The sequence below is a fragment of the Chlamydotis macqueenii genome, chromosome 1 (assembly GCF_036417535.1).
Source record: "Chlamydotis macqueenii isolate bChlMac1 chromosome 1, bChlMac1.mat, whole genome shotgun sequence".
NCBI classification, from domain to species: domain Eukaryota; kingdom Metazoa; phylum Chordata; class Aves; order Otidiformes; family Otididae; genus Chlamydotis; species Chlamydotis macqueenii.
Genome location: NC_141556.1, coordinates 41,205,574 through 41,224,237, shown reverse-complemented (window position 1 = coordinate 41,224,237; position 18,664 = coordinate 41,205,574). Strand labels below are relative to the sequence as shown.

At 39.4% G+C, this 18,664-nt stretch overlaps 1 protein-coding gene across 2 annotated transcripts in view; it reads left to right on the top strand.

The window, feature by feature from the left end:
- CAPS2 (calcyphosine 2) overlaps positions 1-2,909 on the top strand; it is a 29,628-nt gene extending 26,719 nt beyond the window's left edge. For both annotated transcript variants that reach the window (XM_086740043.1, XM_086740042.1), the window contains exons 18-19: positions 149-245; positions 1,555-2,909. In XM_086740043.1, the coding sequence (XP_086596169.1) occupies positions 149-245; positions 1,555-1,730 (273 nt within the window). In that variant the 3' untranslated portion in view covers positions 1,731-2,909. The remainder of the gene's footprint in view (positions 1-148; positions 246-1,554) is intronic.
- Positions 2,910-18,664: the final 15,755 nt, after the last annotated feature.

Below are 18,664 nucleotides of genomic sequence, written 5' to 3'. Positions count from 1 at the left end.
TAGGCAAGTTGACATAATCCATTGCACAAGATCTACAAATATGAGCTAGGTAGTTAAGTATATTTGATCTTTACATCTTTCGACTTGTTTGTTGTTTTTTTTTTCCTTTTTTCTTATGTGCTTATATGGATTTTCTTTCCCTTTACAGGCTTATATGAAACTAGATTTCAACAAAACTGGGAGTGTTCCTATGGTAGATATCAGAAAATGCTACTGTGCAAAGAAACATCCTCTAGTATTGGCAGGTAATTCACATGAAGGAAAAAAATAATCTGTACTACTGAAGTAATCTTGTTAGCAGAGATGCCAGATCTGGAAACTAGTTGCAAATACAAACTGTTTTCGTATTGGCTTAGACTTGAGCTGTTAAGGAGAACTTTTTTTTTCCTCTGATGACCTATAATGTGTCTATCTGGAACATGACTATACATAGTAATGGAGTTCATATATACAATTTTAATATTTGCTTTTTATCAGGCTGCAAATACTGCATGTATGCAGAGTAGTTCCTTTCCCTGCCTGTGTAGGACTATGTTTAAGCGGTTGTTTCTCAGCTTTGGTGTGCAGATTATCAGCGACACATATGATATGTAATTTTCACTTAGGAGGATGCTCTCATTTTCATATTACTATTTTCTATCAAAATATGCAAGATTTCCAACTGACACTTAAAGAACTCAGCACTTTTGAGGTTCCTTCTGAATAAATTATTCTCTTATTTCTGGGACCGGATTGTCATGCTTTACAGAGGAAGTGTTGATATCTTCATTATTTTTTCAGGATTCTCAAAAATGTTTAAATTTTGCCATTGAAAACATAGGAGTTCAAAAATTTGTATGTCAGTTTCTGAAATAATGTCTCCACATACCAAACTAGTCATTGTGAAAGTCTCCCTAGTTTCCTGACCGTTTCTGTTTTACCTGTAGAAGAGAGGATGGTTTTTTGTATTGCCTGTGATTTTAATGGTGACAGATGAAGACATATGGCAGTACAGGGAAGTTGCACATGCATTTTTTTTCCAGTGCTCTAATGCTGTATTTTTTCCATTTTTTTTTCCTCAGTGCTATGAAATCATCTTGAGTATAGACTTTATTAAGTCAGTATAACACATTTGTCAATTGCAGAGCACTTGTTGAATGCAAGCTTGCATCTTAAGGTTTTCTTAGAGCTTTGAATTTGTATTACATTTAACGTATGCTTTATTACAAGATAACTTCTGCATTACTAAAATTTTAGTTTACAAATACATTATTTAGTTTTTGCAGTCATTTGAAGAAAAAAAAAAATCTTCCTGATCTCATAATTCATTGAAATTGATTGTGGCCTCATGCTTCTGGTGATATTTAATGCTATCATGTGCTATTAAAGTAAGATGATTTCTGCAGCTGGTATTAAGTGAGACTATGACTTCAATCTGAAATCAGAATATTGAATTTGTTCAAGAAAAATATATTTGCGAGCTAAAATAGGAAAGTTTCTTGCCTGAAATATATTAAACACTGTATATTCACTGTTCTTGAAAATGTATTTAATGGAAAAAATATACTTTCACAGGCAAAGCTACAGAAGAAGAAATTCAGTCGTCATTTCTAGAAACATTAGGAGAGTCCTGCAGCAATCCCAATGAAGTGTCCTATTCTGAGTTCGAAGATTACTATGAAGGATTAAGTATTGGAATCATGGATGATGATGCTTTTGTTAATATCTTAAGGAATCCTTGGGGAATTTAGATTGGAAGATGACAAAGATGAAGAAGAGACATTTTCTAAACAAGGAGTGAGCTAAATAACAGAGGATTTAGTCTTGATGTTCATTACTTCATAATTAGTGTCTTAAACTGATTTCAGGGACTGAAAATTTTAGATGCCTTCAGAATAATACATGGCAAATTTCTTAGAGTATCTGTTGAGCTATGCTGTCAGCTTTTTAAATATAAACGCTGTTCATTTCTTTTCGTTGGAAATAATAAAGGCTGCTCCCTACACCAAAAGGAGTAATTGACTTGATATTAGAATGAAGTGGCCTATTTTAAAATAAGAAGGAATTAGAATACTAAAATACATGAAGGAGTATATGCAAGAAAAAATTTAGTTTTATGATGTATTGTGAAAAGCTTTAGATTTTCACAATGGCAGCTTTTCAGTCAGTTTCAGCTTTTCCTCAGAGTTTTCTTCTTAGAAAAATAATATGTTTATTCTTATAACACTCTTTGTCTCATTTCTTGTTTCTTATCCTGATACTTAGCCTGAAAGGGAGCAGATCATCCTTTTCTAATTTTGAGGATGTTTGCAGTACTGAAAGTGCAGAGATGTTCACACCAATTAGCTTTGAACTAGTATGCGGACCATGTTGACTGATCTTATTTTTTCATCTTGGTCAGGTGTCTGAAGCTACGCATTGAATCCCAAAGGTTTTAATAAGCACGCATATATTTCGTAATGCACTTCTTCCTTTCCTATATTTTGCTAAGTGATTTTCAAAACAAATAATTTATATTTAAATATCTGGCATCTGTACTTTATATTGCATTGATTTTTTTTTAACTAAAACTTAGAAATGATATCCTTTGTCAAATTGATATATAGCATTTCCTATCTACTCTGAAAGTATAAAACAGAAAAATGTAAAAATAAAAACAAACCCACCACCTCTGTCATAACAAAAATTAAACCATGAATTAAAATATTCCTTACTACTTCAAATATTCAGCCAGATACATGTTTCAATGTAATACATCTTGTTAGTTCTGTAAAGTTATTTGTGTTAAGAAATAAAAAAAATATTAATTAATATATATATATATAGAGAGAGAGATAGCCTTTGGTTTCAATATACCTATCACCAGAATTAATTGTATATTGAACTGCATTTCTTAAGCCTATGCAATTAAAATATATTAGTTTCCTTTATGCTTGTCTGCCTGGTTTTGAATTTATAGTCTGTGGTTAACAGAACCTTCCTCTGAGACTGAATTTGTGTTTCGTATGAATTTAAGGGCAGTGCTGAAATGAATGCTGAAATGAGGGACTTTGGTCCCTCTGTGGCTGACTGGTTTACTCTAGATATAGCACTTTCTCGTTCTAATAGCTTCTGCATTGTTATGTTTTGATTGTTTGTACCCTGTGTGAGGGACTGACAGCAGTTTCTGCTCTGAATCCTCAAATGAGAGATTTTGGGGATTTGTATTGGGACTGCAAAAGCCTGTACATACTGCTTTACAGAGAATTCTGATGTGGCTCATTATGATTTTCTAACTCTCCATTCCTGCTGGAATTTCTCTTGCTGGAAAGATTTTGTTAATTAGTGTTCTTGGAATTGGTGACTAGAAGGGCAACTTCAGCTAGTTTTACAGGGATCTGCTTGTTAATGTGTCTGCTCAAATAACTGAAAAATACCAAGCAGCATTTTTATTAGTTTTTCCAAGAATCACCTCTGTTTAGACTTGTTCACTTAGGAGAGTTGTACCAACATATAAAACTGTAGCTCAATTTAATAAATGCGAAAGTGATTGTGAAATGAGGTACTGACGTATTTCTTTTCCAGTGCTTAATTTTTTTGGCAGTGCTTTTAGGAAGATTATTCCACGTTACCCTATGTAATGGAAAAATTGATGACAAGTGGATGTATCCTTAGTGGGCCTGCTTATCACCAGAGGCTGTATAGGTCACATCTGCTGCAAATGAAGCATTCATTGTTTTGCTCTTATCACTGAAATGAGGTGCTATTATAAGAACATTATTTCCATAGCTTTGGTAGTCATGCATTATTTCTTTTTCTTAATCTGAAGACAGATCCTTAACAGGGTAATCAATGATAAATTCTAAAGGTCAGAAATTTCCTGAAAGTACAAGTAGGTACTCTGGTAATTATGTAAAACCTGCTAGGTATATCATTTCTATTAACTACGAGGTCAGTTATGCATCAGTGACTGCCTCAAAGCATCAGGTATGATGTCTATGGTGAATTTTTAATGGAGTTCACAAAAGCAGTTTTCCTTCTGCCTGCTGTTTTTGATTGTCTAAACTTAAGATGATAATAAAGAATTTAAGGCAACTTCTACCCAAGGCTGGCCCACTGTGCTTATAATTAGTAGAAGAACACAGAAACTGTGTTTAAACCAGGGTCTGTTGTATCTGACTTCTTTTCATTAACAGTGGTCTCAGTGCCCTGATTAACTACATTCTGATTTGCTCTTATTTACTTGTAAACATTTGATGAACCTGCATCCTTTTATTTTATCAAAGTTCCGTAGCTTTAAAATTTTCTGGAGGCATTTGCTGAGGTTTACTGCCTTTACATGCATTTCAAACAAAACTTCTACATTTGCTGCCTTTCTCAGAATTGCCCATGTTTTCCGAATTAGGATTTGTTCTTAGTTAGAAGTGTTGTTCTCAGAGATGCTGGCTGGCTTCTTTCCGAAACTCACTACTTAATAAAACTAGTTGTCTGCATGCTACCCTGATTTACCCTTCTGCTAAAGAGTCTTAGCAACCTGATGCAGCTGAGAATATCAGAAGTGCATTATGCTACAGACATATTTTGTCCTATTAGATGTGCACGCTCCCAGAAGACAAGTGGAAATTAATGAAGTGATGTAACTCCTCATTCTCAAAGTCTATGACCGCTTCATCAAATGAATACACACTTGCAATGTTAGCTGGAATGTTTGAGAGCATTTTTAAAAAGCAAAACACAGGCACATGTGCAAACCTTCAGTAGCTTCACTTTTTTTGTCAGTTAATGGAAATACAGCATCCTCGCTTGGGATAGCTTTGTTGCTGAGAGGAGGGATTCTTACTGATTCACACCCACAAACTCATTTCTTTTCCATAAGAGTAACTGCCAGCTGATCAAATGTTGTGGGTCTTCAGGGCCAGAAAAACAAAAAGATTAAAAATTTATCTACCACTGTGTGTTTGTATAGAGATGCTGTTCAGTTCTGGGATTTCAGGGGGTTTATTTGGGTTTTCTTTGGCTTGTGGGTATTTGAGGTTTTGGACTTGGTTATTCGATTTGTTGCTTGTGTTTTTTTTAAGCATGCCGTCTCTAGATAGTAAAAGAGGAAACCTAGAGTCGGTCTGGTAAGCCCCTAGAAAAACAAAGCAGGTAAGTTTCTGTGTCAGAAAAAGGCAACATAGAAAATCACGGGGGGGTTTCTGGATGTTACTCTAACACTTAATAATTTATCCTTCCTCTCCTTTATACTCAGGAATTTAGAGAATGAGATAATTCTGTACTTGCTTTTCATGTTGTTAACCATCTTGTCTTTGAGATGCTGTCAGAAGGACTCTGTTGTAATCATAAAGCACCTCTAGTGATGAAAGAGGCAAGTAGTATTTCATTCCAGACTTATTTAGGCTGTTTTTTTCCATGGAGAACTTTTTGAAATATTACCTGAAATGGAAGGAACTCAGGAAAGAAATGTGGCAAGACGGTACATACATGGTGACCCTATGAAATATTTTGGTTGGTGCCTCCTATACTTTTGTTCCACTCCTTTTCATTGTGGGCAACTAGGGGCTTAAATATGTTAGAGAGAGAAAAAAAACCTGTTTATTACAGGTTTCTTTATGTTTATTATGGTATTTCTTGTGCTTACATGGAATTTATAGTATCTGGGTACTTGGTTGTTGGCTTTTTTTTTCTCCTCACTCATGCATTAAAGTTTGGATGGAATTAATGGGATTTGTGCATGGAAACTTCTGTGTTTGTTGCTACCAGCAGAATTTTGTCTCCAACATCCCCAGAGAAGCAGTTTCAAAATCAGTAAAGTAATAGCCATTTCTTTGTGGTTTGATTTTTGCAGGCTGCATCCTCATGTTTAATATTTTAGGATCTTTTGCTAGCTTGTGTATATATATATATTTTTTTTTTTTAATCTCCTGTCTTCTGACCTCTTGCTGTCATTTCTCCTCCCAGTTTTAGGAGAAAAGAGGAACCTGAGTTGCTGGAAAAGGTAGAAAAAATGGTATTTAGAAGGTGTGCTGCCTAAGTATCTTGCTAATGAGGATTCTTCCTGTAGAAACTTGACACTGCTTTCGAACTGCCCTTTTGAGTAGCCTGAAAGGACTTCTTTGGCAAACTCCTTCCTAGTACCAGAAATAATGCTGTGAAGACCTGAGAGGTTCTCCTCTTAGACAGCCAAGGCCAGCAGGCAGCCCCTTACAAGCGCTGGTGAGGAGGGCTAACCTTGTGGCTGGGGGAGGTGAAGGTGCCTCTGTTGGTCCCAGTGCCCATGTCTGCCAGCCTCTTGATGACAGCTGCGGTGATGGACTCCTTTCATAACCCCTGTTGTGAGAGGCTCATGGGAAGGAGACTTCTTGCAGACATCTAGCTACCTACCAACCTGCCAAGCTAGAACCCAAAGGCTGTCCCTCTCATGGCAAAGCTGCTCTTTATAGCAACTTCTCAGAACATCAGATGTTTCATGCTGTCTAGCTGCAGGCAAGGGTAACAGAGAGGGCAGTTGCTGGGCAGAGACAAACAAAAGAGGAGATCTGAAGAAAGGTTGGGCAGAAGACATGAAATGGTAGCCCTTAAGGGCAGTGGGGGAGATGAAAAAGCAGGCAATGGCAAAGAGTTCCTTTTCAGCAGGAAGGTGGCAGGGATCTGGGGATCAGGGATCCTCATCTTTCCCCCATATTTCTATTTTATGCCACATCTCACGTTTGGTTCTAAGTTGGGAATGAAACTCGGCAGGAACTGATTAACTCAGATTCAAAATTACTCTATTCCAAGGATACCTCCTGGTGTTCTGGTGTCTTTTTTAATCTACCCTTTTTCGGGGTGGGGGCGTGGGCGTGTGTTGTTAATTCTGCACATGTTCTTATTTTAAGAGTTTCGGCCAAGGCCCTCACCAACCTCATTTCCGGAGGTGCATGCCATGGGTGATACCTGCTTTACAGTGCTTTGCACTTCACGTGGGGAAACCCCAGGCTATTGTAGGGAAGCACAAGCTAAAAGCATTGGTAGCTAAAATAGCCATTTTGGTGATGTGTCTTAAAGCTGTATTCCCTTTTCTTAAAACCTCTGTCAAGTGAGTGAGTCGACTAGTTCTGGGATCCTATGATTTGTCTTGGCATGAATTAGATCCTGCACTCACACTGGTAAAATTATTCCCTTGAAGTCATTTCTTTTGACAATAGTATTTGCCTTGCAGATGCTAGTGATTAACTGCAGGTTTCAGTTGTAAATACTGCAGTTGTTTTCATCCCGAGGACATTCTTCAATTCTTCTCCTTGCTGTGTTTCATGATCAAAGGGAACAACAGAGGTCAAACCAATGCTACCATTTAACTTTTTTTTTTTTTTTTTCTTTTTCTCCCCTTTAAAACCAGCATTTTGGAAGTGCCTGATACAGCAACACAGTTTAAACCAAGTTACAATAGGCTGCTCTTTACGGGTTGAATACACTTTTGAGATATATCTATTCTAGACATTATTGTTGCGTAGATTCAAGTATCCGTAGGGAAATAAGCAGTCAGAAAAGTGTGTTGTTTGTTTGTTTGCTTATTAAAACCAAGACAGTGAGAAGGGAATCAGTTATCACTGCCTGATAATTAATTTTCCATCTCTCTTGTGTTTCTTTTCTGATACTCTACCCCTTTTTTTTTTTCAGACTATGTGATTTCTAAGCTCTCTTTACAATTTTATCTTGATATGCCTCCAAACTCTCTTCTTTCAGGAGCATCCTTCTTGAAAATGAGCTTCTCCAGTAACAGCAGTAACCCTAAATACTTTTCTGAAATAAGTCAAAATATGTAGTAGCATCTGGGAACAAAAATCCCTGAGGGGGAGGATAGGAGACTGGGCAGATAAAAGCAAACAATAGCTGTGATGACATCACCACTTTTTAATATTTTTTTTTGTTCATTCGTATCTTTTGATTCTTCCCTCTGGAATGCCAGCTGTGAAGAAAAGCTTACCCAGTAGTATAGGTCAGGGAAATACTCTTCCTTTACATACAGTCAGAAGAAATCAGTCTGAAAGAGATTTCATGAGGTTTCCTACTCCATTTTTCCATATTATCTGGAAAAAATATCTCTTCTCCTCTGTGATGGAGACTTCACCATAATCCCAGGTAACCTGTTCTATTACTTCAATGCACTTCACGTTAGAAAAAGTTCCCTACTGATTAACCTGAGTCTTTCTTGCTACAGTTTAAGATGATGACTCTTTCCACTATCCCATCCTTCCCTTACGCAACAGCTTTGAAACCTATTACTACATTCCCTTTGGTCTGAAGTCTGATAAATATATTACTTAGGAAAATTATAGTAACTGGACATATTTAGTCTATTCTCATTATTTTCCCTTAAGTGCCAGTTGGTGCCTTTCTTGCGCTGAAAGTGATGCCCTAAACTAGGCATGAGAAACTGAACTGGAATGTAAGGTGTTTAACAGCAATTCTTTTCAGGCACTGTATGGAAACGGTCTCTTCTTTTGCAAGTAATAAAGGACACATGATATAATAATGTATGCAGATATTTATTAGAATAAGTTTTATCATTGTTTATTTTTGATGGAAAATCTTTTGTCTTAACCGAAACATCTCTTTATTAGCTTTTTGTTATGCGATCCTGTCTGACGCACAGAAGTGCAGGTAGACCGCCTGCAGCCTGCGGATACTTTACTGTAATTCCCAAGCCAAACCTCGCTTCTCTTGACCAATGTTCAAGATGCATGACTTTCATTATTTCCTGCTGCTCTGTTTTTGCTTCTTTCGCTGAAATTAGGCTGTCTCTACCCTGCTGAACTGCGAGGTTTTTGTTCAGTAGACATAGTGAAAGAGCACTGTTACTAGGTGAGATTTTTCTTCAGCCCCCTGGTTAACTTACTACTGTATTCATTTTTGCAGTGCCTTCCCCTCCTCCCCAGTGAATTAACTACCATGAATAATACATAAAATTATGAACTGCCTTTCACCCTGAAGGAGCAGACCACAAGGTTGCTTTAGACACCAGTGAGAATTACATCAAGATTACTAAATTGTTAGTATTCTTTTTGGCTTAATTGCATTTTTTTTCCTCACAAAAAGTAACAGAGCAGTAAAAACAGTAGCTGTTCCAAATAATCATGGACTTCAAACTGTTTCTTTGCACTTTTACTTCAAAGACAGTCTTTTTGATAACTTGTTAGACTGACTTGTGCTCTTGGGCTGTAGAGAGGATTTGATGGCAGTAGTTAATGTAGACTGTGCATTCATAACTCATATTTATGAGCAGTTTAAAGGTAAAGGAATATGGTTCTGACGCTTACAAAACGAACCTAGAGTGATAACAACATAGCAATTCTCAGTTTAGAATCAGTTTTAATTGCCAGTTCCCAACATCTAACCTGACAGAAAATGTTCAGGAGCATCGAACAAAAATTGGCATAGTAGATCTCAATTTAGCGATCTAATAAAATGTAAGTGGAGGCTGGTGACATGTCTTTGTGCTACTGGAAGTGCATTATGTCAGTTCTGTGTTGTGAAGCTGAAAGTCCTGTTGCCAAAAAAGGACGTGGCGATGCTCTTCCTTTGGGAGAGGCGAGTGACCGGAGGCCTTTTTTGCCCATCTGTATTCGTCAACATGTTTTGCCCCAGGGAAGGGCTGGGTGGCTGTGGGACATGAGCTGACACGTGGAACCTCCTAAGCAATTTTCAAAATTAATATTAAAAGCCTAAGCCAAGGAGTTATTAAAAAATGTAAATGAACCTGATAAGTAGTGGCATTTTTTTTCCAAGATTAGTGTAATATTCACATTAATTATGATACTGCTAGCTTTTAAACTACAGCTTTCTTTTCTGGAGGAGGGGTAGCAATCTTTCAGTCACAGCATTGGGAGAAGCTTAAAGGTACACTTAAAATGGCAAATCTGTTCTCAGAGCATCTCTCTTTGCATTTTGATTTCCACTGTGCTTCTCCTTTTGATGCTGAAACTTTTTGAGCTGGGACGCATGTCAGTTACTGTTTCATTAATGTATTTTCTAGCTTTGAAGCTCCTAAAACTGAACTGAGCCACAGGCTGAGCTGGGCACCATGCAAACGATTACGTTGGGATACAATCCTTGCCTCAGAAAACTTAAAATCTGAGTTGGACAAAGTAAAAAAGAGAGAAGAAATGAGGGTGGGAGATGGGGAATATTATGATAATGATACAAGCAGCTGACATTTAATGTAAGCACAAACATCTCAGGTTGCCTCTTGCGTAACAAATATCTATGATAACAATTTGTATAATTAAAAGATTATTGAAAAGTCAGAGCAAATCTCCATCTCTGCATATGTTAGCAGGAACACTAAGGCAGAGCTCCAGGTAGGTAGGGGTTTAAAATATTATGAAGATTTTCTTTATTTAGGCAACTCCCAAGAAGAAGATCTTTAGAATCTGTTATTTTTTAGAAAGTTCCTTTGAATCTCCCATGTGATACTTCTTGGCTGCATAAAGTTTTAGAAAAAATAATCATTACGTGACATGGGAATGCCTCTTCCATTTTGACAGTCAATGTTTACTAAAAAATATAACAGGAAAGATATTGTGGTTTTTGTATTTGTATATGTATTGTTGTTGTTAACCTCCACCTTGAGAAAAGCAGATAGGAATCAGAGTGGAACGAAGTGGCAGTGAGGGACTTCATCATGTACGCCTTGCGAGCAGCTGTCTTGCATACTTAAATGTAGCGTTCCTCACTACGGCAATGGCAGATCGACTTCTGTCTCTCTGCCAGTCCTGCGAACTGCCGAATTACCAGCTAAGGAGAAGAGTGAAGGTTACAAAACTGACACCTTGAATTCCCACCGGAGGCTGGCAGTAAGCTTGTACCCATGCTACGGCGCGCGTGCTGTCATCTTGGAGTGAAAGTGTCTTCTTAAGAGAGGTATAAAACTCTCAGGCCACTTTAGCCTGCTAGCCTTCAAGGTGTAGCGGGATGAAGAAGGTGTTAACGGCAACCCGGTCTAAAGAAACAGAGCCATGGGTGGCTGTGGCAAGGACCAGGTTAGTCAGTAGCAGGAGGGTGCTGCTGAACTTCAGGCAGCTGCTTTAGGCACCTCTGTTGTGCTACTATAGTCTTTAGGCTGTCTGCTTATTCTGCAGAAAAAGGAGGGTCTTTCAGACCTTTAGAATCATGTGTCTTTCTCCTGTTGAATATGTAAAAGCTTAGGGAAATTACCACAGCTAAACTGATGAGCAAAAGTTTGGAGGGTATTCACTCTTCCTATGGGACACAGATGCTAAAAAAATCGATCCCTACTGTAGTTTCTGTGGTTTGGCAGAATCGTATCAGTCCAACTCTGTTCTGAGTTCCTACTGCAAGAGCTATGCGAGGCCTTAGACAAGACTACTGCTGCCCCATCGGCCCCGTTTCCTCTGGTCCAGGCGCATCTCTCCACAGCTCTATTGACATCTCACATGCACGGGTCAAGTACGTGGCCAGGGTTGGTGTCTTGTTGGCTGCGTTGTACCTGCTCTCCCCGATCCCAGGGGTGTCCTTGGCGAGAGGGGCCCTTAGCAGCATCTGCAGCAGCCCCTGAACCCATGCCTCCCCCCACCTGCTCCAAACCAGCCCTAGACCTTTTTTTTAACCTTTAAGGAAGGCATAGAGCAACTAGAGCACTGCAGTTCAAAACAGATTGGGAAAAGCTCTGAAGGGTATGAAATGTTGCTGAAATGTTTACAAGATTAGCACGGACATGGCATGTTCTTGCCAACTCAATATGACAGTTGATGTGACCAATGTGGTTTTATTCTGGTTTTATTCTTATTTATTAAGTACATAAGCTGACTTGTTCAAAGACATGCGAAGACTCAAAAAAAAATCAATTTGCAGTTTTACAACCTTCTTTTTATTTTCCTTATACTGAGACGGGCTGCTCAATTAGAGTTAGCTAGGCTGTTTCTGCCAAGACTTCTCTACCTGAGCATGACCTTGCACAACTCTTCAAGGCGCACTGGCACCTTGCCTCTGAGGAGGAGATGCTGACGGTGCCACCCTCGATGGATCTGCTATGTCCCAGCTGGCTCTCCCCTGCTCGGCAGGGGAATGGTTCAGTTTACAGGTTACAGCAGAAATCTACGCCAGCACCTCTAACTTTTGCAAGCAAGACTGAAGCACAAGTAGAGGAGATGCAGTGTTTATCTCTTGAGAATACTTTCTGTTTCCATGGCAGTAGACAGCTCCGTCCAGATTTGGGCAATCTTGTCTGCAAAGTAGCATGAAAAAAATTAGGAGAGAAAAACTTGACTGCAGCTGAATGGAGGCAGTCAAAATTAATCAAGCTTGCACAGACTGGGATTGGGTCTGCTATATGAGACTGCAGAAGCTATGAAGAAACCTCTTTGCTTCCTGCATAGCTAAGGCATCTGATTTAAAATCTGCCAGCCTCTGTCAGCAAGATTCTGCATGAGACTTCTGCCACTTGCACTCTAGGAGCATCCCTTCTGGCAGGTAAACTATCACCACTCACAATGGGCAGACAAAACCATTGCAAAACGCAATTATTGAACTTTGAATCAATAGTAGAGAATGAACTATTGTTACTAAATCTCTTCTATACGCTGATAGAATGGTCAATTTTAAATGGGTGTTGTTTCAGGGATGCCTCGAGGATCATCAGTGCAAACATCTTCAGAAGATGACCTACTAAAGCACAGCCCTGGCCTTCTTGAGGTAGATATATTATGGTCTCTTACTAAAAATTAATGAAAAACAATGGAGTTTGTTACCCATAGAAAGGAGGAAAATGATAGATGAGGTAGGTTTCCAGTTAAACTTTGGTGGAGTGCAGAAACTAGGTGGAACAATGCCAGAGTTGTCTGAAAACCCTTCTAGTCCTTTTAGTGCATTTTCATTGATTTTGATGGCATGTGAGGGAGGGTTTACTGACTTCTCCAGATAATTCACCATCATATGTGGGTCACAGATCAGATTTGAAGTGATTTCAGAAGAAGATCAGTAAAAGCTAGCATTAAGTGAAACATAAAACTGCTCCCAGAAAATTTTAGTACACGGACCTTTTCTTTTAAAAATGTACACTAGCTGTTCAATAACAGTTTGAGTATCGATTGAGGTAGTAGATAGTGTATGTACTGGATGACAGATAATATAATTTAACAAATTAAGTATGTAAAAGCATCAAATTATGTCTAACTCAATTTGATAACTTCAGAGACTTAGGAATTAAAGATTACTTTAAGTTTCTTTGTAAGGTTGTTTAGTGGTACTTGTACAGTGCCCCTGTAAATTGTCTATTTCTTAATACATTCTTTGCCAATTAAATGAAAATTGCAGATGTTTTGGAGAAAACCATGTTATACAATTGGTTTGGTGGTTTTTTTTTGTTTTTTTTTTTGTGGGTTTCTTTTCTGAAGAGACTGCTAAAACAGATAATAAAGCACCTCTTCTGTTTAGACAGATTTAGTTCTTTCAGGGCATGCCCTTCTGTAGCTGAAAAGAACTATTTGTCCTGTATCTTCTAGGTGACGGTTGATTATTTACACTATGGAAGTGCTTAAGACTTGTTGCAAGATGAGGCCCTCATTATGCTAACAAAAAGTTTTATTATTGATGTATTGTCAAAAAAACTTCAGTCAAAATGAATGAGATGGATAAAGAATAGAAAATTTCAGAAATGTTGGGAGCAGCGTTTCCTAAAATTTTTGTGAACCTTATGCTCCTGCACCAGGAAGCAGAAGCAAGGCCAGTGGAGGCTAGCTCTTCTCTGTGGGCTGAGATAGCCATGCTGTATGAGAAGATACGTAGCTTGGGCACTTCCCCATTTTTCAACCTCTGCACTTTCTGATTACAAACAGAAAGATTTACCCCTTTTGAGTGATGGGAGCTTGTATCCAACAGCTGTAACTAGTTTGGAGGTACTGCATTCATTTCTCTGTCCCTCAGGACTCTCTATGTTTGACTAGGTCATTCCAAGCCTCTTTTTGTTTTATTTTATTTCAATCTCTGTAAATATATAAAGCACCTGGAAGAAGCTCAGCCCACACATTTATATTCTACTTTAACTAAAGAATGAAACACCTGTTGAGGAGCTCTGTGTTGTTCTCACGGTTTAATTAGTCTTCTGTACAAAGCCACTATCTTGCTGGCAGGTGACAGTCCCTTAGAAGTGGCATCATGTGCAGGTAAGTCATGGATGAGAAAGACACACCACTGACCTTTAACTGGAATTGAAGCAAAAAAATTCAGGCTACATCACAAATCCATTCCCACTATTTCGCCACTGGGTGCTGAAAAAATGGAAGTGTGGACAGAGGTGGAGGCAATGCCTCCTTTTATAAACAGAATGTAATATCCTGTGTCTCCTGAGAAAATGTGCATGCCACAAATCTGAATCAGCACTGACAAAGCTCCTTGAATTACAGCAGAAACAGGTGAGTAATCTTTCTTTGCACTGTCTTGCATTGTTAATACCTCTGGCATTAGTAATCAGGGCAGCCAAAGGGCATTCCATCACCAATGAAAAAGACAGTGGCTGTGAGATTCTGGGGTGATGGACGTGTGGGCAAAGGGTGTGTGGGATCCACTCCTGATTTAGAGGAACAGTTCTCACTCTGGAATCGAAAGTGGAGGGTGACAGTTTCCTGCCTGTGAAGGCAGGAATGCTGGGTCTGGAAGTTTATGAGGTTGGCTGGAGGAGCTGATTGAATGGAATGGCTCTACTCACAATACATGTGTTCTTGTAGCATCATGGGCAAAACAGTCATGAGTTGGGGAATGTTCACTTAATTTATTGTCAATTAACACAAACTTCTAAACATGAATTTGGATATTAAGGAAAAAAAAAAAAGCATAAACCATTTTAAAAAACACTTAGAGTAACACCTTTTCTCCGGCTCCCTATAGCCTCGACTTCCCTTGTTTTCATTGCCCCTTACACTCAGACCCTCCAAGCTCCTCTTCTGAGGCAATGGAGAAGGTTGGGGTCAGTTTGAAAGGGCTTCTCTGCTGCTCTTCACTTCTGAGTGTGTGGGCTCCTCTCCTCCTTTGAGCTGCGATTTGTTACTGCCCCAGCATTGTTCCTCCACGGGCTGCAGTCCCTCAGGGGTGTCCTCGCCCTGGCAGGAGTTGCCCATAGCCATAGTCCTTCAGAGGTACCTTCTCTGGCATGAAGTGTCTCGTCCCATGAGTGCATCTCCAGTCAGGACTCCAGTGGGATTGGCACCAGGCAGCTCATGGCTGCCTCCCTGCAGGCACCCTGCGCTCCAGTTGCCCAAACCCTGCTGTTTGCACCCAATACTCTTTGTCAATATGATCGCATTTGAAGGATTGTGGTTTGCCACAGAGGCAACATGAAGCAGGTTACGGAACTAGCAGTGCTAAGGAGAGCTTTGGAGAACAGGGAAAGATTTGGGAGAAGAGGAGAAAAGACATGGAGAAGATGTCTCCAGAGGTGCCTGGGATGTAGAAAAGGGCAGGCACGTGTTCCTCTGCTGGGGGCGGGAATCTGGAGGGACACCCTGTGGAAGGAGCACAGATCCACCTCAGCCCCCAAAAGAGAATTGGCAGATTCTGCACGGGAACTGCCTGAACTTGGAAAGGTCAAATAAAGGTGTAGCTTGTGATACTGGATGCCTGTCAAGAGGCGTGTTGCTTTGAAACCTTTTGAGTACCTGTGGGAGGACTGGAGAACCGAGAGGAGGATGAGAACATACAGGTTGGTGTGCTCCAGAGTCTCAACCGACAGCAGAGGGAAACCACATTTCCCAGCATTTCACAAAGAATTGATGTGGGGTGGGGGAAGCCAGATGAAGCATCCCTGTGTGTAGGCAACACCTCATAGAGGGGACCCCTGCCTGCTTCTGTGGCACTAACAGCAGACCGATTCCATGACACCTTTCACATTTTGTCCATCTGTCTTGTCCAATCTTAGTTTTATCTATATTTTCTACAGTAAGACATTTTTTTTCACCAATTCTGTGTTATTGATCAAGCCAAGTTTATATTTCAATTGCATTAACTAAAAATGCAATCGTGCTCTGGAATTTAAAAATAATGACTACTTGCTGCTGGCTTTGTTTCCAGCCTTGTCAAATTTAACTACACCGTGGCTCCTCACAGTTGTATTTCACAGACAGTTACTTAATCTATTAACTCTTTTTTTTTTTTTTTGTGAGTTCAGAGTAGTGATTCTGACTTATCATCAAGGTACTTCATTATGACATGGCTGTCATGTTCTTCAAGATCTGTAATGAATTAGGATGTGTAATTGTAAATAGTAGAAATGATGATAAATAATGAGGGAGAACAGAAAAATGTGTGAAAGGAACAAGTAGAAGATTAATAAAATATTAATGACAGTGGATATTTAAAATAATTAGTGCATTTACTTAAGCAATTAACCTGATAGAAATTGATCATATTTTGGCTGTGTTGCACTGTCTTCAATTATAATTTTCCATTATAAAATTGATTTTTTTTGTTGTTGTTGTTGTTTCCCAGTTACAACATCATATGAAAAATACGAAATGGTGGCCTGCACTAGAAAAACTTGGTGGTTTCTGCCTCGCATGTCCTCCTCAGGAAGCCAGACAGTAGCTGGGCAGGTTAACCTTCCCAGGGACCCTCCTAGTCAACAGGGACAGAGCTCCTCCAGAAGGTGATTCAGAGCAAAACTGTTGCTGCATTTGTCCTCAAAGCTGTTTTTCACTTCCACAAGTCCTTTCTTCCATTTGCTCTTTTATAGTTAGACAGCTGGTAACCCAGTGACTTCGTGTTGCAGTACTCAAGCTTGCAAGAAGAATGATTGCTGCGAGTAAGTCAAATGCTCATTTGGCTTGGCTTGGCTTTCCGATAGCGGTCTGCACGTCTAATTTTATTGCTTTGTCGGTTAAAGCAATAACATAGGACCTTTCCTTTTGTAATTCCTACCCAGCAGGGAAAATTGGTTGTACATTGCTCAGTGCCACTCAGTTTCTCAAAGAAAGTTCCAAACCCTGAGTTACAGAAATGTTTCCACTTAACTTTTACATGAATATGTTTGAGAGTATGTTGAAATAGTGGTGGTTTTTTTTTTTGTTTGGTTTTTTTTTTTTTTGTTTTTCCATTTGCAGATACATTTTGTGGTAAGGCTCACTCAGGAGCCACATTCCTCTCTTACGTATGTCTCATGCTTCCACTTTTATTGGAAGCACAGAGGAGTGCAAAAATTCAGGTCAGTCTCTTGTAGGAGATAAATTAATTCATAAATGTTACTACAGCAGCCTATGTAGAATACTGTCATTCAGGAAGATGTCGGCTCTGGAAAGCCAATGTCTAATGTAATTTCATCCTTTATTGAGAAGTTTGCCATATGCTGAAAATACAAGGAAGAGTGACACACAGAGAAATTAATAGCATTACATTTAGTAACAGACAAGTTGTAGAATATGGACATTTTGACGTGACTGAAGGACTATTATATTCTGGAAAAGACCATTCCTTTTCTTTCTTAGTTGGGAAATTTATTTCTGTGGCTTATTCCTTCCCATGCAATAAAAAACTCTGTGTTCTTAAGAAGTCTGAAGCGTAAACAGATCTCTCACAATACAGGTATTTTTCATGGCATTGGCATGACGGTGTATGACTGTAAAATTTTTGTTTATGAGATGCCATCCTTGTTAGTCTTAGGTTTCTTAGCTTCTTGGGTGAGTTGTGGGGTTTTTTCTGAGGGGTGGGCTTTGGGGGGGGGGGGGTGTGTTTGGTTTTGTTGTGTTTTGTGGTTTTTTTTTTTTTAGTTTCTGGTGGGTTTTGGGTGGGTTCTTTTTGTTTGTGGTGATTTTTTGGTTTGGTTTTTTGTTTTTTTTTTTTTTTTTTTGGTGGGGAGGGGAGTCTTGTAACTCAAGCACAGATATGGCACTTGAGCAGCCAGTGGCAGTTTGGAGGGAAACCCTGGTATGCTGTGACCATACACTTTGTCTAGCATTTTGGCAGCTACTGCCACTCCATGGTTTTCCATAATGGATGAATGCTGCAGAGCTCTAATACATTGCATTTCTCCAGAAACCTCTTATAGGTCAGAGAGAAGACAATGAATATTTATTGTGGTCTTACTCCCTCCTTCTCTATGTCCCCTTTCCAGAAAAATCCCCTCTGCAAAGAAAAGCAAGTATGGCAGGAGCAGCGTTGCTTTGGTTTAGGAGGGCTGAGTCCTTTCCACAGGATTTACAACTATGCAATTGAATATTAATTTTGGCTCCTGGGAGTTTTCACTGACTGATTATATCTGCTTTGGCAGGATATATTTTGCCTTTTTTTTTTTAGGAACTTTGAAATATACATCTGGATAAAGCTTTTGTCTGCTGCTTAAAGTTAAAGTTGCTGCTGCTTTGCGAGTCTGTGTTTACATCATGGATGCCACAATCAGACAGATCTGGGTTAAAGCAATCTGGTCTAAGCACTGTGTCCTCTGAGCATCGCTTCCAGCAGAGCTTTGCCCTCCCAGCGTCAGCAAGTGCCCAGCTCTGACACGGAAGGGGGACGTTTCAGACACCATTATTACCCTACGTCGTAGAATGGTCTGGGTTGGAAGGGACCTTTAAAGGTCATCTAGTCCAACTGCCCTGCAAGGAGCAGGTACATCTCCAACCAGATCAGGTTGCTCAGAGCCTCATCCAACCTGGCCTTGAATGTTTCCAGGGATGGGGCATCCACCACCTCTCTGGGCAACCCGTTCAGAAAGATTTTTCTT